Source organism: Microtus ochrogaster, chromosome 5 (assembly GCF_000317375.1).
Source record: "Microtus ochrogaster isolate Prairie Vole_2 chromosome 5, MicOch1.0, whole genome shotgun sequence".
NCBI classification, from domain to species: Eukaryota; Metazoa; Chordata; class Mammalia; order Rodentia; family Cricetidae; genus Microtus; species Microtus ochrogaster.
Window position 1 is genome coordinate 65362170 of NC_022012.1, and position 23987 is coordinate 65386156.

General features: G+C 42.8%; 1 protein-coding gene across 2 annotated transcripts in view; it reads right to left on the reverse strand.

The window, feature by feature from the left end:
• Nucleotides 1–23987, reverse strand: part of Wdr72 (WD repeat domain 72) — a 165354-nt gene that overhangs the window by 121494 nt on the left and 19873 nt on the right. For both annotated transcript variants that reach the window (XM_013346376.2, XM_013346375.2), the window contains exons 9-12: nt 23722–23863; nt 22406–22654; nt 20141–20361; nt 17587–17782 (exon numbers count right to left, since the gene is read on the reverse strand). In XM_013346376.2, the coding sequence (XP_013201830.1) occupies nt 17587–17782; nt 20141–20361; nt 22406–22654; nt 23722–23863 (808 nt within the window). The remainder of the gene's footprint in view (nt 1–17586; nt 17783–20140; nt 20362–22405; nt 22655–23721; nt 23864–23987) is intronic.

Here is a 23987-nt window from a genome sequence, read left to right on the forward strand (position 1 = left end):
TTCCTGTTTCCGGTTTTACGGTGGATCGGTGGATCGCTGAACTCCGGGTGTGTGAGTGTGCTTTTATATTAAAATTGTCTTCTTGTACCCACTGGCCTGGATTAATTAAATTCGCCTTCATTTTGGCCCCCACCGGGTGTGTGAGTGTGCTTTTATATTAAAATTGTCTTCTTGTACCCACTGGCCTGGATTAATTAAATACGCCTTCACTGGCCATCATTCTGTTACACTAACAGGCAGAATTTTAGTCCCAGGACCTCTTGACAATGTTTTCCCATTGTAATCATTTTACGTCTGTAAGAAAACATCCTGAATATCAACTTCTAGATATAACTTTCCAACCTCTCTTCTTCCACGACTATTCAGATACTGTCAACAAAGGATGCTGGCAGCAACATCAAGAAAACCTTTTCCCTCAAGAATGACAGTAAGAAAAGTTTATCAAATCAATGACTTCAGCTCATCTTCCCGGAAAATGACTGCATTCCAGAATTTACAACCATAGGATTCGTTGTCTTTCTGAGAAACCTCTCTTTAAACTTGATATCAACCTGGATAGTCTGCTCGTGAGTCTTTTGTGGCTACATGATGTGCTATTTGGAAAATATTTTAAAAAAATTTTAAGTCTCTCTAGGTTATCTGGATCTAACTCTGTACTCCTGGGCTCGGCCTTTCAAGTGGTTGAGAAAACGGGTGTGTGCTACCCTGCTTGGCTTTTGATAATCCTCGAGAAATAATTTATTGGGTTTTCGTCACATAGTTTTGTGCCTTACACTGTCTATTTTTCACATTCATGTATTTCATCCGAAACTAAGTACAGCCATCTCTTGAATTGTCCAGACATAACCACAGCTTACTCACACTCGAGTGTATGGCTGTCATCTCCTGCTTTTGCACACACAAGTACCTAATCTGTTTCATCTACTGTACCATCCAATGTGACCTGTTTGCAAAATATACTAAGCAAGAATGGTTCAACTTCAAAGTCTCATGGCATTTCAGGAGCAAGAGACATTGAAGACTAATTTACTGTAGTATGTAAAATACAAATATTCTATTCTAACCCTAAGTAAATATCTCCCAACTAAATAAAACACTTGGTATTTAGTTTTGCTGATAATAACTCTTTACATAGGAGCTAATTCTTTATTGTAAAATTTCTTATCAAATTATCATTCTTCTTCCTCCTGATTAATAAGCCCTTTTAAATCACTTCCCAGCAGAATCTATGGAATTTACAACACTCAAGCCCATTTTTTTATATTGTTGCAGGTATCTAGATAAAAGAGAATAACCACAAGGAAGACTATAGGTGTGTTCTTGTGCGAATTCATCCCCTGGGAAGTGTAAACAAATCTACCCGCTGCATCCTCCCCAGTGACAAACCAAAGTATCATTCCTCCAAAGTTCCCCTTGGGACACCAGTGAGTTTATTGGGCCTATAGACAGAGCATACTGAGGGTTATAGGGAAGGAGCTAAGCGTGGATGACTTTGGCAGATGCACTTGAAGATCTGCACTCAGCATGGAGGATGGCTTCCCCGTGGCCCACAGTCCTCCTCAGTTAACTTTCCCAGGTCTCTGCACTCCAGTGCCTAACCTAGACTCAAGGCCAGAAGCAATTAGAGCTGAGCTGTGTACAATTGCCTGCGAAGTATGGATAGAAGTTCAGTTGCTGGTCCAACAGCCCCACCTCCCAAGCCCCTCCTTCTGTGAAGGGATGGGAACAGCAGCCCAAAACCCTGATCATGTTAGATGCTCTCAGGAAGACAAAGCCAACCTCAGGAAAACGGGCACTGCTTCCCAGGGAGGACGATGATCTACAACAGCTGCAACATCCCCAAGTGCTGCCTTTGCTTCCTAATAGCAGAAACTCAAGGTTTTCCTCTTGTATACCACAGACTGAGGATATTGTACCCCAAATTCTGAGGAGCAAAAGTCTTTCACAGTTCTGTGTCATTTGAACATCCTTAATCTGAAAATCCAAAACCTAATACCTATTAATGCCATGAGTTACAGAGAAACCATGAGAAAAGAGCACTTAGGACAGTTATCACCTAGAAAGGGCAAGATATTTTGTATGGGATCCAGTACTGTATTTTCTTCCAAGAAGTCAGAAAGCCTTGTCTCTCCAGTTATAGACAATCTGACTCATAGCACATGGTCTGTTTGGGTTTTTTTTTTAAGTACAGATTTTATATATATATATATATATATATATATATATATATATATATATATATATATATCTTAGTATAGACTTGAAGTCACTATGTGTCCAAGGATGGCTTTGAACTCCTGGTCCTTGTGCATCTAATTCTCAAATGCTATGACTATAGGCTTGCAGTGTACCACTACGTGGGGCTAGGGAGGGAATGAATCTAGGGCTCTTCATAAACCAAGCAAGAATTCTTAGCAACATATCTGCAGTCCTGTGGCTTGCTTTTTAAATCCTCTCGGACATCAGAGTAGGCTCCAGCATAAATGACAGACTGGGTATTAATTACTCTTTAATGGCTTGTATGTCAGCAACAACCCGGGTTATAAGGGATTTTCTACTTGGGATTGACTCCAGCCCCTTGAACTACAGGTTCCAATCTCAGCATAGTCCCACCCACCCGCAGATTTTTCCTTTTCCTCTTCCATCAGATTTCCATTTAAATACACCTTTGCCTTGCAGACTTTAGCTTTAGCTATGGCTTGCAGTTCCTGACGCTCTGCTAGGTCTTCCGAAAGCAGCTTTCTCTCCCCACCTTTCCTCGTTTTCAATGGTAGCATCCCCAGGGCACTTACATTTCTAACTGGTACATTACAGCCCAGATTGATACATCATCACCAGATTGCAGGCCCTGGCTGGGAAGTATGAGCAACATCCTCAGAGAGTGGAGCATAGACTAAAAGGAATGCTCACTGAATGGATAAAGTTTACTCTTTCCATGCAGGCAGAGCGAGAGCACATTAGTGATGGCTGGCTCTCCTGTACAGGCATTAACACCCACTGTGCTCACTATAAATCTATACCCAGGCCTTAGGGGAGGCAGCAACTCTATGAGGTGGTTTCCAGACCCCAAGCCAGATGCCTGGCAGAGCTCACAGATATGCTGCCAGGTTACTCCCAGCACCCCCAAGACTCAGGAATTGGAAACCAGAAGTCAGTCTCCAAACACCTGAATTCTTGCTAACTTGACCTGTGGATTAGCCAATCCAGTTTTTCCATTGGCCAAAGAGCTGGATATATTAGTCCAAGGGGATAAAATAAGAAACTTGCTGAGAGGCAAGGATGGGGGAAAAGAGAAGAGAAGAGAGCGAAGAGAAGAGGGAGGGAAGAAGGAGGGAGGGAGGGAGAGAGAGAGAGAGAGAGAGAGAGAGAGAGAGAGAGAGAGAGAGAGAGAAGCAGAGAAGGTTGGTGGAGAATAGTAAGGCTCTCAGCTTTCTAGTTATTTCTCACCCCATCCTAAGGACCAGTGCCCCTGATATGAGGCCTGAGAGGCACACCCTTCCACATTAATGGCAAATCCCTCCTTCTGAGAACACCACCTCTGAGTAACTGTTGCTCTCTACCTAATGGGTTCTGACATAAGGAGGTTCAGAGATACGTCTATGATGGACCTGGCCAGGTTGAGGTCAGCCATTTGCATACACAGCCTGGGAATTTCCAAGTAGAGACCGGGACAGACAGACAGAAACTTCAACAGTCATGAAATGGGCTGGGGTTAAATTCCAGGGACAGACGTCCACTTGAGGGAACGAGGAGTGGTTTTAAAGCCAGTACAGGCCTCGGAGTCTTTCTGCATATAAAGAGAGGACTATATTTTATACCTTGCATATAAAAGGATGATTGCCACCTGGACTTCCCTGAAGTGCTGTGTTGCTAAAGTACAAGCACAAACAAAGAGACTGGGGCTGTCAGTCCTGATGGGGAACCTACTGTACTTCTTTCTGCTGTCTTCATTTTTGAGTAGGAAAAATGATCTCCATGTTGTGTATTGGAGAGTTGATTTGGAATGTCAGGCTTTCTTCCAGCAGGACAGACAGGCCACAGAAAGGGTGGTACTTCAACCCCAGGCACAAGAGCGAGGTACCAGTGTAGTACTCCTATCTACAGATAGAATGGGTAGGCGCTGCCGTGCCTGACACCAGAAGTCTCTTCCCAAGAGCTGGAAGTTCTCACCATTCGGCTTCCCTGGTAATTTCTACCAAATTTAAAACATCCGGTCCTCTAGTTAATATATTCTGAAATACCACTGACATTTGCTTTCTAATCTCATAACCTACTATCAACAATATAGTGCATCAAATTATCCACCTATATAAATAAATTTGGGACAGTAGTGACTTCCTGAGAAAAAGGCTAAAGAAAGAAAATTGTTACAGGAACACAAATTCTCAGAGCCACCAGAAGCTCAGACTTGTAAGCCACCACGCTTCATAAAACAGAAGATGCAATCAGTTAAATATCGTACTCAGAGCATTGTCAAAACATAAAACATGATCTGAATGTACTAAAAAGAAACCTGGTGTTATGATTACTAACAGGCATATGTTTGCATGAACAGGACTTGACATTAAGAACATGAAAGATTGAATAATAGAGCGAGGGCTCGTCTCCACCAGTCGGATCTCCTCGGCTGAATCTGAAGAGCTATGGGGCGGTGCTTAGGAACAGTTATATTTCAAAGTGACCATACCGAAAATAGAGTAGGTTTAAAAAGTAGTTTCACGATCCGAGCTGGTAGCCTCACTCATACAATCAGATTTCAGTCAAATAGACCGGCTGCCAGAAGTAATCACATTCCTCTGTGTGGAGGAAGCTGCCCATTGGCTGTGCTGTGAGATTTCTCACTTATCGGCAGTTGCACGTGAAACTCAGAGACTTGCTCGCAAGGGTGTATGGCTCTTCCTAATAAAAGCATTTCACAGTGACTGCGTCTTACCCTGGAAAATAGGGAACTGATGTGAGCTTGACCAAGGGGAAGCCCTGGAGGCGTGGGATTTAGATTTAGCTAACTAGAAAGAAATGGAAGCTTGGGGAAGAAGAATGGCTCTGAAAATATGAAACCAGGCATAGAGGCACTTTCTTCACTGCAAACTATCGCAGGATGGGATAAATCCATCTGTAAAATAGATCTTCAGTGGCTTGAGTCATTTCATGCTATGCAAAGGCTTGAGTATGTTAACAAAGTCAGGACTGGCTTCCCACCAACCTTCTTTACCTCTAGGGTATAGAATACATTTTTAAAAAGTCTCTGACCTCTGTGACCTGAAGCTCAGCTCGGCCCCAGCCTCCAGCACCTTCACAGAAATCCCAGTGTTTACCAGAGGGACACACTCAACCCCCACATCTAATTCTGACCTCCAGAAAAATGCAACGAGGGGCTTAGAAGGGGTGAAAGAATGAAAGGCCTGAGATAAATAGAGATTTCAAGTTGCCGACATGTGTCCAAAACATAAATAAAATACTAACTTTAAGTAAATTTTAAACCCATATTTTTCCCATTATTTTCCTATTAAATGATCCCTCTTCTTAAACATGTGTTAGCAACATTACCTATGACTAAATTTAATGTTCAGCTTCATTCTGGAATTAAGTGAACTAATTCATGAAGATGTGCACGGAAAAGATAGGTTTTGCTTTACTGTCTGAAAGGTATGCTTAAATTGACAATCACCTATCATATACATAGCATGAAAATCATCCCATTTCCAGCTAGCAGAGAATGTCGCTCACTCTGTATGCCTTGCATTCTGATACCAGGTATATTTATTTTTTAATTTTAAAATAACCATCTTAGATTTTATCCCTCGCGCATCTTATTGAAGGCTAGCTGACTTATTGGCTGCAATGGCCCTGAAGACATTCCAGTCTATCATTTATTTGCCTCTGGCATCGGTTCAGGTAATTAGGTCATTATCTTGCTGAGTTGATCTAGAGTTTTTCCTGGAAAGATGAAGCATATTGGAAAAGGCAGAATTGAAGTGTGCTCTCCCGGATAAGGTGCTGAGTGAAGGGCAAAGTCTATGGAGGGGCCTGGTGTTTCTGTTTTGTCTCATTTGTATTTGGAGGGGGAGGATATAATAGAGAGGAAAGACGGGTTTTGACTGCAATCAGTACTTTGCTTTGGGCAAATGATGAGAGAATGCAGGGTCAGTGGAATGTGGAGTTTGTTTGGAAGGATCGAGGCCCAGGATACTGTCACTAGAATCTACCTATTAAAGTCAACACTATATCCATACCCAGGTATGCAAAAAAAAATGTTCTTTAAACTTTTCTCCCTTTAATTCCATAGATTCTCTTACTCCTGGAGTCTTTACAGACTCTTAGGCTTGAGCTCCAAGAAAATATGCAGAATTCTATAAATAATCCCCAGTGCCCCTCAATCTTATCCAGTCTTGTCCCATGGGATTGTGATGTCATAGCAGTCCAATGGTCAGTAAATTTCGAATTCCTTGACCTCAGAGGGAGACCCTTCAATTAGGCCAGTTCTCATTAGTTGACCTTTACTTTTTATTTTTGTATGTGTTTATGTGTACAAGCGTGTATGTGTTTATGTGTGTCAGCATATGTGTGTTTACAGACAGAATCCAGAGGTGGATTCAAGTCTCTTCCTCATTTGCTTCTCCACCTTCCCATTAGAGACAGGGTCTCTCACTGAAGCTGGAGTTTGTTGATCTGGCTAGACTGGCTGGACATTTGAACCCTGGATCTCCTCCTGTCCCTGCTTTTGCATTGCTGGCATGCAGGTGCATAGCACCATGCCTGGCTTTTTAAATGTACTGGAACTCTAAGCTCACTTTCCTGGCTGCATATCTCCCTAGCCCCTAATTGTACTGCTAGTTGAGCCCTTGGACAGCGGCTGTTGCAAGCAGGGAGGTCATGCCTTTATTTTAGCCCTGTGAGATCCAAAGCCTTAAAGCTACTGGCATTCACCTTCATTTCTACACTGCAGGACCCCATATGAGGTACTAAGCTAAAAATTTTAAGCTACGAAGTTTGAAGTTATTTGCGGTGGGAAAGCAATACAGTCCAGGCTCCTGATGGCATACCTACCTGGACACGAATCTATGATTCTTTTTTCCACTAATTTTCTTATGGAAACAAATTATTAAATGCACATCAAGATGTAAAAAACATGCTTCTCAGTTACATTTTTAAAATTTCAGAAAGTAATTCCATCTCCTGTCTTACACTCTTATTACAACAAGCCACAGAGACAGTCAATAAAAAACTACAGATTAGAAATCATGTGCCCAACTAACATGTTCATTTTAAACACTCTCTTTCTGGAGGAATTGTACGTAAGACATAAAATATAGCTTTTCTGTGCTTTTTGTTCTTTTGCTCTTCAGTTCTCATTATCACTAAATCTACCATTATCTACCATTTGTTTAAAGAGAAGTCTCCTGTGGCCCAGGCTGGCTTCAAGCTTATTATGCAGCTGAGAACCTTGAACTTGGGAGATTTCTGCCTCCATCTCTCAAGTGCTGGGACTAGGGGCATGCATTCCCAGACCCCATTCATGTGGTGCTAAAGATGGAACCCAGGGCTTCGTGCATGCTATGCAACCCCTCTATCAACCAGTTATGGTGCGGGAGAATTATCTGTATTCTGTCAATTATGCTTTAAATAAACGCCGATTGGCTGGTAGTCAGGCAAGAAGTATAGGTGGGAAAACCAGACAGGAAGTAAAGGTGGAGCAATGAGAACAGGAGTATTCTGGGAAGAAGGAAGCTCTTTCCGCAGTCCTGCCCAGACACCAAAGAAGCAGGATGTGACCTGCCCTGCTGAAAAAGGTACTGAGCCATGTGGCTAACATAGATAAGAATAATGGGTTAATATAAGTTATAAGAGCTAATACAAAGCCTGAGCTAATGGGTCAATCAGTTTATAACTTATATAGATCTATCTCCGTGTGATTTTCTTTGGGGTCTTACTGGCTGTGGGAACTGGGCAGGACAGAAACCCCAACACACAGGCCCTCGTGTTACACAGCTATATTCTCAGACTCGAGTGTTATTTAATTCTTGAATCAATCCAGGAAAGAAACTGGGGCATAGAAAAGGTGAGTGGCAGGGTATTTGTATGATCCTGTAGCAGAGGTGGCATGCCAAGGGGGAGGGGATACTTGGTGCTGAGTTTAAAGGATGTGGTGAACAGATGGTGATAGAGAAAAGGGGTTAGAAGGAAAGCCTTGTCTGTGAGGTAATCAGTTGGCAAATCCCCCAATAACTCACACAAAGGATGATGGAGACCCCCAATCCATCAATTTTTAAACATTTACCATACCCCTGAAATTATTTAATTTCCTTTTTCACTGGTAGTGTACAAGTTTCTTTTCAAATGATTCAAGTTTACCACTGAACATGGTTGATAAAAGTGGGAGAAAGAAATACTAAATACTTTAGCCCCATATAGCTCCCTATATGGCTGAAGGGCTCTGAACTGGATAAAACCACTGACAGTTTGTTGTAATATGAGCGGCGGGGCTGCTTCCCACCACCCGGCTGCCCGCACAGCTAGCTTTATCCGAAATAATTACACGGAAACTGTATTCTTTCAAACACTGCTTGACCCATTAGTTCCAGCCTCTTATTGGCTAGCTCTTACATATCGATCTAACCCATTTCTAATATCCCTGTAACACCACGGGGTGTCTTACCAGGGAAGATCTTAACCTGCGTCTGTGTCCGGTAGGAGAATCATGGCGACTCCTTGACTCAGCTTCTTTCTCCCAGCATTCTGTTCTGTTTTCTTTGCCTACCTGAGGGTTGGCCTATCAAATGGGTCTAGGCAGTTTCTTTATTAATAAGAAATCACTCCCACATCAACAGTTTTATTGTTATTTGACCAGAAGAGTATTACATACTGTCCATCTTACTGTAACAGAGTGATGGTATCTGCCTAGGGGATCCCCAAGTTCCTTCTATGGCACAAACAACCAAACATGGGGGGGGACAGAAGACCCAAGCTATGGAGAAAGGGAAAGCAACAGCTTTACCCTTCTGGAGGGAAGGAGCCTCAGGCTGGGAGTGCCTAAAGGGAAGTTGGCATGGGTATTTAGAGGTTCCACTGGGTTCTTCCCCTTCCCCCATGGGCCTTGTGCCTTCCCATGAATCCTCCCACGAATGGTTCTCTTTGGGAACAAGAAGCTGGCGTTTCAGGGACCCGCTTTCACTGGTCTATGTCCCTCTAACTTCCCTTTATTTCTATGACTTGTGTTTTCACAGTCATAACCTCTGCTGTTGAATTTAGTTCGTTACATTTGCCCAGGTAGTACCTTACCAAACCATCTCCCCACCCATGATTCTTAGCAGCTTAGGTCTGTTAGTGCACCTGGGATTTCACACTGCCAGTTGCGGAAGTAGGTCTAAAGGCTTCTAAGAATGACTGACATATCAGAACTGGGTCTTTGCAAAGAATGGGGGAAATGGGTGGAACGATCTATACCCAGACCTTATTGACAAGGCAAAGATTAATAACCGATATTATTTTCGACATGAAACGTCAAACCCAACAACAACCCCTCAGCCCAGTCCTCTGCTCACCAAGACAAGGACTTGACCTCTGTCCTAATTTTCACTTGGTTCATTCCAGAAACATCAAAGACCTATCCCATCTAATCTTAACACATGTGAATGGTAGATACTGGATATTATCGATGCACCCAGACTAATGAAGTTAAGTCCAGTGTCTTTTATCTTGTGGCTAAGTCAGAGAAGCTGCACCACCACCTCCACCCCCACCGCATGCGTGACCTCAGTCCCAGTCATTACAACCCACTGAGTCTTGCTTTCCAAGTCATTTCTGTGGCAGCTGGCTGCTGGGAAGGTAAGGGTAACGGAAAGGAGGAAGCCTGGGGAGGGTAGATGGCTCCTCTGGGCTTCTTTCCACTCAGCACTGCAGCCTGGAGTCCTGCTAAGGTACCAAGTGACCATGTAGCATATGTGTATAAGCAGCTTCACTGGGATGGAGCTACAGAGCAGCTGCCTGAGATTCTGCAGCATGAGCCCCCTGCACATTAGATGTGGGTACGTGACAACACACCAAGCCAGCTCTCTATCTCCAAGTTCAGCCCGACCACAGGAACTGCTGAGAGTGATTTCAGCTTGAACATTTTCTACAAAGCAAAATCCAGGAAGGCAGCAACTGCTGAATGGATGCACCAAGGGTGGAGGGGGTTAGAGAGAAGGGGACATTAGCTGGTAAAAAGCAGACAGCGTTCGTTTTTATAATTAGAATGACATCGTATTGATTTTCACGTTTGTTTCTGAGCACACAAGATGTCCTAAAGATGTCTTGCAAACATCACAGTAATATGTCCAATGTATTATGCCAGGAGAGCCAAAAGACAGGGTTAAATAATAGCTCAATTAAATTTCACATGTGTAAATAAACTCTTTCTCACACACATACCCCCAGACAATCACATGCACACATATACACTGACATATTCACACCCAGAGAAAGTGGTAGAGCAAAACTTAAACCTGCATGATTTAACTTTCCACACTAATGTTCTTACCCACTCTGGGCTCTGTCTCTTACCTAAGAGATTAAATTTTGTTTGATAAACATTCAGTTGCTAAATCTCAAAGTTCATGTTCCCAGCTGTGTACCTACCCATACACTCGTGATCACACACACAACTCCAAATTACAGTGTTGTTGGGATAACGAGGGCTGAGGAGGAGAAAGTGAAGATTCAAAACCAGGTTTCACAACAAAAACAGGCATTGGATAATAACCCCAGTAATCATTATGATAAAGGAAAACAATCTTAGACAAGGTGGCATAAGAAAAACCTTGCCCTGCGCTCAAACGCATCCTCGTTTTCCTTTCTAAAAGCAATCATCTCAAGGGGGTTCCATCTGCAATCTGCCACAACAAAACCAAGCAGCTTTGGGAAAATGGCACGTAGAGACACCTCTCCTGGCAGGATGCTGTGCACTCTGAGCACGCCTCTACCACGTGTGCAGTGGACATTAAACAATAGCCCTGCTGACAAGGCATTCCATGCGCTGTAACTTTACTACTTTAGCTAGACAATGGTGACCTTGGGAAGAAACCGAGCCAATTATCCTCAGAGTGGTACCTTTGGCCATGGGGCTTTTCTCAATGTTTTCCTTTTACGTTATACCAGTATTAACCATTGTGCTCCATGGGGGACTAAAATTTATGTACTGACAATTTGTTTTCCCAGAGCCAACTTGTGTGCTACTTTGTCATGGTAAAGTTTGAATTTAGCCACAGATTCTACACCATTGGAGCAAATATGACCATTGATCTAGTAAACTGTAGGCCTCATGTATTCCTCATGGTTTTTACTCACACACTTCCAAGACAAAGCATTGGATGTATTTGGAAAATATGGCCTATTTGTTTTCAGTTGGCAAAATTCATCTCCCATATATTCTTCCTTTTTCTTCTTCTCATGTATGTGTGTGTGTGTGTGTGTGTGTGTGGTATGTGCCTTCCTGTGTGTATGCACCTTTGCCTGTGTGTGGATGTCTGTATATGCAGTTAAGATTGATGTTCAGGACATTTCTCTATGATTCTTCTACTTTACTCTTTGAGACAGAGTCTGTCAACCAAATCCAGAACTCACCAATGAGGCTAGCCATCTTTCTGCGGATGGGAGAGGGGTGGGGTGAAGAGAGTGACGACCTGTCTCTGGCTTGAACTGCAAGACAGCTGTCGTGCTTACTGAACAGTTACCTGCAACATAGATTTGAACTCTAGTTTCCTCGCTGTGGGTCTTTAACCATTGTTAAGAGCTTTAACCACTGAACTACCTCCCAGCCTAGAATTTTTCTTAATTCTTTTTTTAAAAACTAAATCTTACTATTTCCACCAAAACTATAAAAACAAACTCCCTAATTAGACAGCAACATTGAAGACCCAAAGAACTTTCTAACGAGTACAAATAAATCCATTGTGGAAAGAAATTATGAAGCTGGAGATTACTACCGATGGCAGAACCCATTTCAGCATTGTTTCTTTCCTGGACTTGGGAATCTGCTTGAACCCTGTGACACTGCAGTTTCTCCTGCCTTCCTATCGGCTGTCGCTTCCGCTGTCAGGTGTGCCTGTCAGTAACCACCTTTTGCGTAAGCGTTGCTGTTTCTAATCTGTCATGTGAGAAATCAGATGACCAGAGCTGTTAGGACTGTGTGTAAATTAAAAGCCACATTCTGAGAGATAGCCAGAGACCCTCCTTCCCAAGAGTACCGAGCAATCTTCCAGAAGCTGTTCTCTCTTTCTCCCCAGCATTCTTATCTAACTCCTGCCTGATGGTTGCAACACGCTGGCTTCCAGCTGCAGGAACTGTACCGTGTAATATGCAATGAAGGACAAACCAGAGATCAGGAAGAGACCTGTGTCCCCACACAGGGGTGACACCCAGACAGTTGCCTTAGACACACAGAGACTGTCTCACCTCTGCTTCCTCAATAGTGAGTTGATAGTGGCGATCCCAAACCTCCACAGCCAGTAAGGTGGATTGAACTAAGAATGAGCTGCACCGAAGAAAATATTTCAGTGTGTATGGGTGATGTATTTGTTCATGTGCATATTTGCAGGTGCATGTACATGCATGTGTGGATGCGTGTGGCTTGGTGGTCTGAGGCTGATTTTAGGTGTCTTCTGCAATTTCTCTCCATACGTATGGCAAGGTACGTACCTGGAGAAGAGGACAAACTTGCAGTCTGTGCTTGTCTTCCACTGTATGACCATGTGGTTGAAATTAAGTCATCAGACTTGGCCACTAGTTTGTCTGTTTGTTTGTTTGCTACTGAGCCACCTCAATGCCTGATCATCTTAGTTTTGGAGGCAGAGTCTCACTGAACACGGGGTGTGTTTATTTGACGAGGATGGCTGCCCAACAAGCCCCAGGGATTCTCCTGTCTCCACGTCTCTAGACAGGGGTTCCAATCATATGCCACGCCCTGATATTTCTTCCACGGGCTCCGGAAATAGAAGCCCTGGCCCTCATGCATGTGCAGCAGGCACTTTACTGGATGAACTCTCCCCCCAACCCCAACAATATCCGTTAAGAAGAGCAATCATTATGTCTCAGGTATACTAGCCACAGCTACCTACTGCCTGGTTCTTTTTTATTGAATAAAGTTTTATTGAAATACAGCCTTGTCCATACTGTAAGTATTGCATACATATTCTCTGGAGTGACAAGGGCAATGTCAGAATCACAGGAGAAGCCATAAGGCCCCAAAGCTGAATATTTTTACAATTCAGCCCTGTGTTGAAAAACTACTGAACCATCCCATCAAGAAATGCTTTATCTCTCAGCAAATGAGATTTCATTTGTTCCCCCACAAAAAAAATAATTAAGAGGCTCACCGTGGACTATGTTCTAATAGCAGCATGGGTTGGGCAGAAAACATTCAGGAATAAAAATAAGCAATATATTAACAACATATAAGAAATTCAAAGTATAGGTTTCTTTCTGCCCTGTGAATCTGTTACTGTAAACATGGAAGCCCTCAGAAATATGCCAAAATTAATGTCTAAAAGGAATAATTAGCTCAGACCTGAAAATGATTTCTGGTGCGCACAGAGAGGAAGAGTGGGTAATGCATTAGTCCTATTGTGTCAGCCAGGCAGCAGTGAGACCCAGAGTCCTCAGTGCCAAACACGCTGTGGGAGCACAAATATTAATCAAAATGACATCTCCAATTTTTCCCCTTCCTAATCAGGCCTAAACATCACGGGACATCCAGTAGATCAATACGTAAAACTGGAAGCTCTCAGCACTCGAGGCTGTAGCTCTGCCCTCAGTCAGGACAAGAGCCTTTGGTGTTAACCAACAATCCCCTATTCTGGTCATCCAGGAGGTGAGCATGTCCACCTATGACCCCAAAGCATCACCCAGCCACGCATCCAGCCATGCGACCTGTCACAGAAAGAAAGACTGCATACAGTTTCAGCATGAGATCGGCACGGGAGTGTGGCTCTAGGATATGTCTTCTCTTTCCAGGCCCCTTGCCTTGATTTCCTCCCCACTGATACTTGCTATCCCCCCTCCTCTGGGCTTTGGAGGTGTGCCGGTGCTGGGAAGTGTCTGACTCACTTCAGTAAATTGATCCCTCCTTTGTGTTTCCAGGAGGCTGAATACTGGAACAAAGAACACATCCAGTCACGTGATTCGAACCCAGTCGAGTGAATTGCACAACCACAGGCGAGGGGACAAAGGCCCAGAAAAACTCCTGGAGTCCAAAAGGCATTGTCCTCCCTCCCTCTCAGGAGGCATCAGCTTCAGGACCCTGTGGGGTGTGTGGAGTAGAGAGCTCAGGGCTGCTTACAGCCAGGCATCAGAGAGGCAAGGACTGTCGGTGCTGGGAGCTCCATCCTCCCGCCACTGAACATGTGATATTACACTCACCCACCCATTCATTGGTTCACTTCACTGTGTGCCAGGCACATCAGTGAGCAGGCACATGCTCTTTCTTAGGCTCGTCTTAAACAGTTTCTGTCTTAAACAGTGTTTCCTGCTCCCTAACATGAAACAACACATGGGAAACCTCCCTGACTCCATCTTTTCAACCTTTATATAAAAAGAATAAAATTAAGAAATAAAGCATGAGAGAGATGATAGTACCACTTTAGCCAGCTGATATCAGGCTTGGGAAGGGAAAAAGATAATCCCTTCAATCTTAAGTAAATAGGACTGGAGAGATGGCTCAGAAGTAAGGACAACTGACTGCTCTTCTAGAGGATCTGGGTTTGATTCCTAGCACCTTCATGGCAGCTCAAAATCATACAGAACAGTAGTTCCAGGAGATCTGACCCCTCTCCTGACATCCACAGGCATGTGGTATACAGGCACATATACTGGCGAAACACCCATACTCATAAAATAAGTATATATAAACCTCAAAGGGAAAAAAATGCAGAGACTAAAGACAACCCTCAGCAAAGTTAATACCAGACCCAAGGCCAAAAGAAATTAGGCAAACTTAGTTTGAAGGAGGTTAGAGATCTGGTGGTCATTGGGATGGAATTTGGGGAAAGTGAGGGACATGTCACCCATATAGATAGACAAATAGACATAAATAATACTACTTCCAATCCTGAGCAAATTCCTAGATTGAATTGATATTGTTTCAAAACAAAAGGGACAACAACATAGTAAAGTAGTTAACAAAAGATAAATATCTTCATTCGGAACAAACATCCCATAGGTCGGTTTGACAGCAAACATGTACTTATCTGATACAACACTTCTACAGAAACAATATTTACAGGCAATTCTAAGTGACTCATGAATTAAAATATGTTCTGTCTATGACAGTTACTACATCAACCATTGTCCATTGGACAGCCCAGAGCAGCCATTTTCACTGCCTGTGTCCTGCTCTTTGCTCACTGAGGCTGATGCCAAGGACCAGCCCCTTCACCTCTGATGTCTAGTGGGGTTAAATAATGAAGTTGGTTGTTGAGAGAATGAGAATCGCTTCATTGCTTTTCCCTCCTTTGACCCTGCATGTCTGGCTGCAACATTCCCTGAACTTCCTGGTTTTCAGTTGCACTATGGTTACTTCTGCTTCATTTATTGGTGGTCAGAGGGTGGGGATGGAGGGTGGGGGAAGGGGTTCATGTTGCTGCCCATGGCCACCTGTAAGGAAGCTCATCACTTGTGCCCTGATTCCCAACCTACTCCTTCACCCCTACCCACACATTTACAAATTTTCCATTTGTGAATTTCTCATCCTTTGACAAATATCAGTTGAATTCAGCTTCCTGCTGGCACTGCGATTGAAATATAACACACACATCTGTTTATTGGCATGGAAATGTGAACATCAGTAAGGCGCTAGCATTTATAGGACGCAAGTTCTGATAGTGAGGTGGAATCATTTCTTTTAACTTTGTAGTAGAACCAGGAACACTTGGGAGTGACCACATAGTTCTTTATTTGTTCTAGATCCAATTTTCTATGAAAAACAGGTTTGGTCTCTTAATATCCCCACTCAAGTATGCAACTGCATACATGAATAAGCACTTATGGTTCACAGAAAAGAGCTTCACAGCCGCAGTTAAGAGGTACTATATTCTTTGATGATGATGATGATGAATATTACTGATGACTTACTGCTTGTTTTCCAATATGAGAGGTATGATTTGATTTAATCAATATGATTACATCTGTTCCACAGACAAGCCTTGCAGATAAGCCGCATGATTTGCCCATGGCCCGTAGCTCTTGCCTATCAGATCCCGAGGCAGCCAATACTTTGAAATCTCTTCTACTCACTATATTCAACGATCACTCAGAGCCTTAGAAAACACACAGATTTTCAAATGTTTCTAATTTGAGCTGAAAAGATGGCTCAGTAGTTAGGAGGTTTGGCTGCTTTTGGAGAAGACCTGAATCCAATTTCCAGCACCCACGGTGCTGGAAGCCAACACATAAACTCCAGTCCCTAGGGATCCAATGCCCTCTTCTGGCCTCCCCCAGTACTAAATGCACATGACACACAAGTACATGCCTAGGCATAACACACGTAAAAGAAAAGCAAGAAACAATAAAATAAAAATTATCATGCTTTTGGATTTATTGTGTGAAGGGTCACCAGGGACCTAGAACTGTCTTCTACTTCTTAGCTATGCAATCTTGCATATTCACCCAGCAGGCGTGGCGTGCCCCATTAATATGGTAATGACTAGGATCTCTCCTCTCTACAGCACAAGTCGTAAGGATTAAATGAGAAAATGAACACCGAAGCCATCAGAGCTGTTAAAGTTGAAACTCCGGTGTACAAATCACCATCATTAGCCCACAACAGTCAAAGGGAGAGAAAACTGCAATTCTTTGGGCAAAGTCTAAGTCCAAACTATATTAGGAACTCCCCAGCCTGTTAACAACACCCAACTCAAAACCACCACTGATGATCTATCAAAGCCATGCAATAGGTCCGGTGGAACACACTCCCAAGAGATGCGTGCTAACTCATATTCAGTAATTATACCTCCTTTATTTGGTGTGTTCCCAGGCCTTTCTGAAATCTGTTATTCTGTCTCCAGACACCTAATCAAACTTGAAAAGAAAAAGAAAATCCCTTCAGTGTTCAAAACACACAACCTCTCTGGTGTGATATCAAAAAGTTCAGTTGAACTACTTAGTCTTCAGTTTCCCTGACTCAAGTTTTTTGGAGTTTTTATAATTAATTATATTCCATTATTACTCATCATCAATTAGCTCAAAATGTTGCTGAGTTGGTGACTGTGCTGAAGAAGGCAGAATTTAATGATAATTTGAAACCAGGAGGACACTAAATTTCTCTCTTGTTAATAATTAAAGTAGATAACTTATGTTTTTATTTATAGCTTCCAGAAATATCCGGCTCATTCCTGAGCTCTGCCCTGTCAGCTAATCATCATCTGGTCAGGATCTGACTTCGGCCACCGTGTTTTATCTCCCACACTTCCACTGCAGCTATAAATGTAGCCCAACCCAAAGTGAAAACAACTGAGGTCATCGCTGTGTGAGTTATGGAACTTTCCATCCAGACAAACGCTTGCACGCACCCAGACAGACAGACAAAGGAGAACTAGGGCTCACCTCTCTGCTCACCTGTTTCAATCTCCCAGATGTAGACAGAGTCATCTGCACAACCGACGATTAGAAAGTTCTCCACTGGGTGCCATCGGACGGTCCTCACAGGAAAGAGGTGCTTCCGGGCTCGCAGGAGGCACTGTCTCCCTTCCAGTTGAAGGAGAGCCACAGAGTGGTCGCCACACACACAGCAGAGTATCTGCTCGTCACTTACCTGGAGAAGCACAAAAGACTTACATAAGTGAAAAGCTGTGTGCTACGTAATGGGAGAGTTAACCTTTCCACACACTCAAACATGCACACCCTGTCCTGCTGTACCTATTTACAAGAACGCATTTGTGCATAAACAGAACTTCTTCACAGGGCACTCATGAATCAGCTGTAGACACAGAGCAGAGTTTCAACTCCCCGACTCTCCAGAAGGGTCACAAGACAGACGTGAAAGGGAAAGGGCACATCCAGATCCTCTTGTAAGACAGTGAAGGGTTCCCATCACCCAGCAGAGGCAGCAGCAATGCTGATGTCGGAAACAGTGCAGAACACAACAAACCCCAGACCTCATTTGTCACCACAAAAAGAAGCTATTTGTGGACACGAACTTAGGCCCAAGGGTATCGAGAGTGGAGACTCTCCACTTAAAGCCTCAAAATGTGATTTGGTTCGGTTCCCAGAACTCCACAGTTTCTAATCCAAACAGGAAACTTAGTGCAGACACAGTCTAAAACAGGACAGCGTTAGATGGTTCCTGCTGAAGGTGCTCCCTCGAACGTACAAGGGCATAAGGAGTTTTACAGCCCTGAAGACATTGGTCAAAGTCATCAGTGGTACCTTCACCACCCAACTTGGGAAACGAATTGATAAAATGAAAAAAAAATTAAAGTTAATAAGCGCTTCAGGGATGTCGCGGTGAAGAACACTTGCCTAGTATGCACACAGCCCTGAATTAATCCTTAGTACCATGCGGGGCTGCTGACCCATCCAGAATGGCAGCTGCAGCACTGATGGCTACTCACTGTGCAAGCACTGGGCATCATGCCCCCCTCAATTTTAAGGAGACTAAAGAAATCCTGAGGAGAAAAAAAAGTCACAAAATAGAAGATGTGATACATCTGGAGGCTAGACTTTAGAATGGGTCAGATGTCACAGCTCCCCAGATATTCTACCTTGTGGAGAAATGGTATACTCGACAGCTCCTGGAATGTGAGTCTCCAAGTGATCCAGAAACACACACAAACACACACACACATGCGCATGTATGCACGCACGCAGACACAGACACAAACATGCACAAACACACACACAGAGACATACACAGGCACACACAGATACACACACAGACACATGCATGCACCTCCACCCACATATACACAAGCACACACACATACACAAACACAATCACACACACACATATAAACACAAAAATATAAATCAAATGATCATGCATGAACACAGGTTGGATGACTCACACCGGGTTGATCCAACCCTGTTTCCTAAACATTTGAAAGTTAGAAGATGAAATAATATACAGGAAAAGAGGCAGAATTGTAGAATAGTATGCTCTTGGAAGTAGAAACAATATTTCTGAATTCATAGTTTAAGTTCTATAACCCCCCATGCTGATGTCCACTATATTCTTTCAACAAATCCCTTTTTTATCTGACTTATTTTGATTGGATTCTGACACTAACGGCTACATCACCTGTGGCTGGAGCAAGAGGCTAAGAGAACAGGAGAGAGACAGACTTGGACTTCTGTCCTGGAGCAGAAAAGAGAAAAGGATTGAAAAGAGCAGGAAAGAACTTTGGGAATAAAATATATTCCACACTATTCCAAATGTCAATATTGGAAGTTTCTGAAACAGCATTTCACTGTTTCGTTTAACCCTTAGTGATTGAGAAATCCTTTTCTTCATGTCTTAGCCCAAAATGCAGTGTCAAATTCTCCATGTTTACACTCTATGGACAAAATTTTATAAGCCAATATAACTTACCAAACACCTTATCTACAATTACCATATACCTTTCCCCCTTAAAAAATCTAGTTCAGACTTTAACAAGGACCTCAGCTCTTTGTTAATAACTGGATTTAAGTTGATGTCTCATGAGAGGACAGGCATTATCTAAATTTCCTTTTTCTCATAGATTGATGTTTATAAATTCAATATTTACCAAATGTTCATACAGTGCTTACTAAGGAAATCAAAGCTAAGCTTCAATTTATATATTCCTACATTCTTTTACTTGCTTTTGCATAATCTTTGAAATTATTTTTAAAAAATTAAGACAGAACTAGGGAGAAAAAATTGATTACTTCATGCATAATTAAGAATATTTTATAAAGCTATAATTGATCCAATGTTTACTTTAGCAACATTGTTTGTGTGACACATTATAATAAAAATAAAAACCATATTGAAAAGTTACAAGCAAACTTGTCCGAAGCAGCTGTGAATAACTGTGGGCAGACAGAATGTGCGTATTTTGTTTGTTTGTTTTCTACTTTTGTGAATACAGGGTTTTGTTGTCTTTGGTTTTTAACTTGTTTGTTACTTTTACTTTCTTTATTCACTTACTTTCAGGTTCTCTGGTGGCATCAAGAGTCTTGTTACTGGACCAGCTTCCAAAAAGAACGTGTGTAGAATTTCTTCCCTAAAAATATCCCACAGGATCACACAGGAGCCTTGATCCCCAGACACCATCCAGCTTTCGTCTAATTTTGAAGCAAGACCGTGAGGGTAAAGCAATGAAGTCACACTCTGGTGATGGCCTCTGAGAAGCGTATGACAGGGGGGATCTGTAAAGTGGTCAGACACCAAGTATCACAAAGTTACTTTTAAAGTAATTCTAAGATTTTTGTTTCACACATTTTTAACACATGCACACAGTTGGCTAAGAAAATTACTCAGCAGCCTTGGTATACCATCTCAAAGAGCTAAATACTTCCTCTGAAGCTAGACCAAGCTTTGACGGAGGCAGGAAGCTTGGTCATTCAAGCCTCTTGCGTGCTGATGGCTGCTGACATGCTATAGCACGAGGGAACTGGTCACTTACCCCTTCTTCACTCGAGCAGCCAAGTTAAATTTAACAGAAAAGAAAAGCAAATGTTTCTACAGATGTTTAAAATGATCGACTTCTACCTCGTTTTCATTGCTTCCAGATAAAGTATACCAGACTCAAATAGGTCATCAACTCCTTCTGTCAAAAGCTGGGCACAATGTTTAAGCTTTGGTGCTGAAGGAGTCAGCACCTTGCCTGGGAGCCAATCACTTCCTACATGTGCTGCTGCAGGTGTGGACATCTGCTCCTTCCTTCTGATTCACAGTTTACCCATCTCTTTAACATAACGAGCAATAACCAGCCTCACATAGGACAGGCTGGTGGGTGAAATGAATACATTCTCACACAATGCCTGGCACCTGGGAAGCATGGGAAGCCTGTGGCATGTGGGCAAGTGACCTTCCAAGCCAGATCTAAACTGGAACTCAGGTCTCCGGGTGAGCCGCTTCCCTTGCCACTGGCCCCTGCTGCTTTTTTCATTGCAGCCCACATTTTCCAAACTAGAGGCGACCCTTTGCCGTGTGCATTATTTGAACCGAAACAGAATCTCCTCAAAGATCTGTTATTTTGTTCTGCTTCATATCCTGGCCTTAGCAAGCTGCGGTGAATGTTAGTTGAGAAGCTGTCAGTCAAGGGCAGGTTCCTGTTTGTTTTCTCAATATTAGGATAAATCGGCCTAGATTAAAATGTCTACAGTGACCGCTTTCTCTGACTTTTAATGGCAGCTGTTTACCTACTTATTATCTCTTTATTTATCTCTCCTGGCATCGCTGCCATTTACTCCGCTGCTGCCAGCCACAAGTGACTCACACTCAGTGAGTGGTTTAGAAAAGAGAAAAGAACGGAGACTACGTGAGGTTCTAATTGAGAACTGTACAAAAACAAACAACAACAACACTGAGGATGTGTAAGGGCCTAGGTTTGGTCCCTAGCACTGCAGGGAAAGAAGAAGGGACGTCCACTCGGGGGAACCCACTGTAGAATGTTTATGAAGCATGCACGATGCCCTAGGTTGAACCTCTCATAATGCACAGAGCTGAATAAGAGCACAGACTTCATGACAAGGAACTACAAATAAACACCGGAAGATATCATTTTATTCCTCATTGGTAAAGATTTAAATGTTTGCAAAATGTAAAAGGTGGTCACTTTTGGGGGAACACTTGCAATTTCACAGGTTATTATTGGGTATTCATGTATACACTGATATAAGTTCTTTATGGAACCACTCAGATAGCTTAATTTTCAAAATCAAAATCACAAACTAATATTGACGTAGCCATTCAAGAATAATCAATTCTAAACCTTCCATAGTAGCTAAAGGCTGGAAAAGTTAGGCATCAATTAACAAAACGGTTTTCAACCTAAATTTTGATTATTATTCATCATTTATAATGAGCTCATGAAGAATGAGCACCAGAAATATTTTATTAATATTTATCCAATAATAAATGCATGGCAACCATTTTGGTAATAAAAACACTGCACACAGGATGCTAGTGTGCATGTGTGAATGCACACATAGACATACCCTTTCAGGAAGTAGAGTGAAACTATTATGTACAGTGGCCTTTAAAGTGGTACGAGAAGCTTCTGGTGGGGACAGTACAACTCTCTGCTTGAGTGTTCGCAAACCTATGTACATGTTTAATTTAGCATTAGATCTTGCGCAGATTTATCTGCAAATGCCATCAAAGGTCTGAGGCCTCTGAATCACATTTTAATAGTGTGTAGAAGACTAGATGAATTAAGTAAACAGGTGAAGGAAAAAATTCAGTCACCTTTCCATAAAGAGTCCCCTTCTAGAAGTCCTGCTTTGGCAGCATTCAGAGCCTTCGTGATGAAAATGGTCCCATCCTCACAGCCACAGACGAGCTTATCAAGATTTGGAATGTACTCTGAGGAGGTGATGGTTGCTGTCATTCCCATCTCATCTCTGGACCCAGGGAAATGGTCTGCAATGCTCTGGGACACCGTTTGATGCTTATCGAAATTGTCCTGGAGAGTCCAGGTGGTGGTCATTGGGATTTCTGAAAGGAGCACATGCACGGGGGAGGGGTGGTTTATTTATTCATAAGCGATATGAATAGTTAAGATGTCATCTTTTTGGTAGAAAAGCTCGGCCACATTCAGAATGCTGATCTGTAACTCCTGGGATGCTCAGCTGAAGGTCATTTGAATTATGATAGCTGTATTTGTGCATCAGACCCACAAATTTAAACTACATCTGTTTTTATATTGGTATTACATCCCTAGTTGTTTGACAGAATATCTCACAAAAGAAACTTAAGGAAGGAAGGGTTTGTTTTAGCTCAGAGTTCAAGAGCATGGTCCATCATGGCGGGGAAGTCACGGCTATGGAGCTCCCGGCAGCGCTCATACTGCGTCTGCACTTAGGAAAGAAAGGGATGAATGTGGCACTCAGCTTGTTCTCTTCCTTTAATTTTGTCCACGACTCCAGCTCATGAAATTGGCTGTCCACATCTGATGCCCTTCCTCCCACCTTAGTTAACCTGGTCTAGAGACTCTTCAGAGACGGGCTCAGAGGTGTGTCTCCTAGGTGACTCTCAACCCTGTCAAATTAGCAGTCTTTAATTCTCACAGTATCTAATGGCAAGAGTCTGTGAAGCCTCTTCACTGCTCTTGTTTGAAGTCCTCTATGACTCAGTGTAAAAGTCTCTGACTTAATCACAATTAGTTTTCAGATAACAAGACTGGAAACTGAAACTTTTGGGGCTAGGGAAATAGGTCGGCAGTGAAGAACATATAGCGCTTGTCTAGAGGACCCAAGTTCAATCCGCAGCACCCACATCAGGCAGCTCACAGCTACTACCTCTAACCCCAGCTCCAGAGGGAATCAGACACCACTGGCTTCTGCGGGATCCTGCACTTGTATGCACAGACTCACAACAGACATATACACAAAATTTAAAATAAGAAGAAGAAGAAAGAAATGGAAAGTGGCAAGTTGATCACAGCTTTAATCCCACTGCTTGAGAGGAGGAAACAGGAAAAGCTCTTCGAGTTTGAGTTCAAGGCCAGCCTGGTCTGTCTAACGAGACACTGCATTGGAGCGTGGGGGACAAAACTATCTTACCTCTAGGAGAACCATCAAACTTAGATATGGGGACATCTGGGATATGCCACAATGTAATTCTTCCTGAGACTTCTCCAGAGAAAAGTACCTTGTAAAAAGGCTCCTTCCGTTCATTCATGTAGCCCATGACAAAATGCAGGCTCTGCAAAAGCAAGCATGGGTGTGGCATCGGTGATATGGTAATGGCATGGGTGGTATGGTAATGGCATGGGTGGTATGGTAATGATATGGTAATGGCATGGGTGGTATGGTAATGATATGGTAAT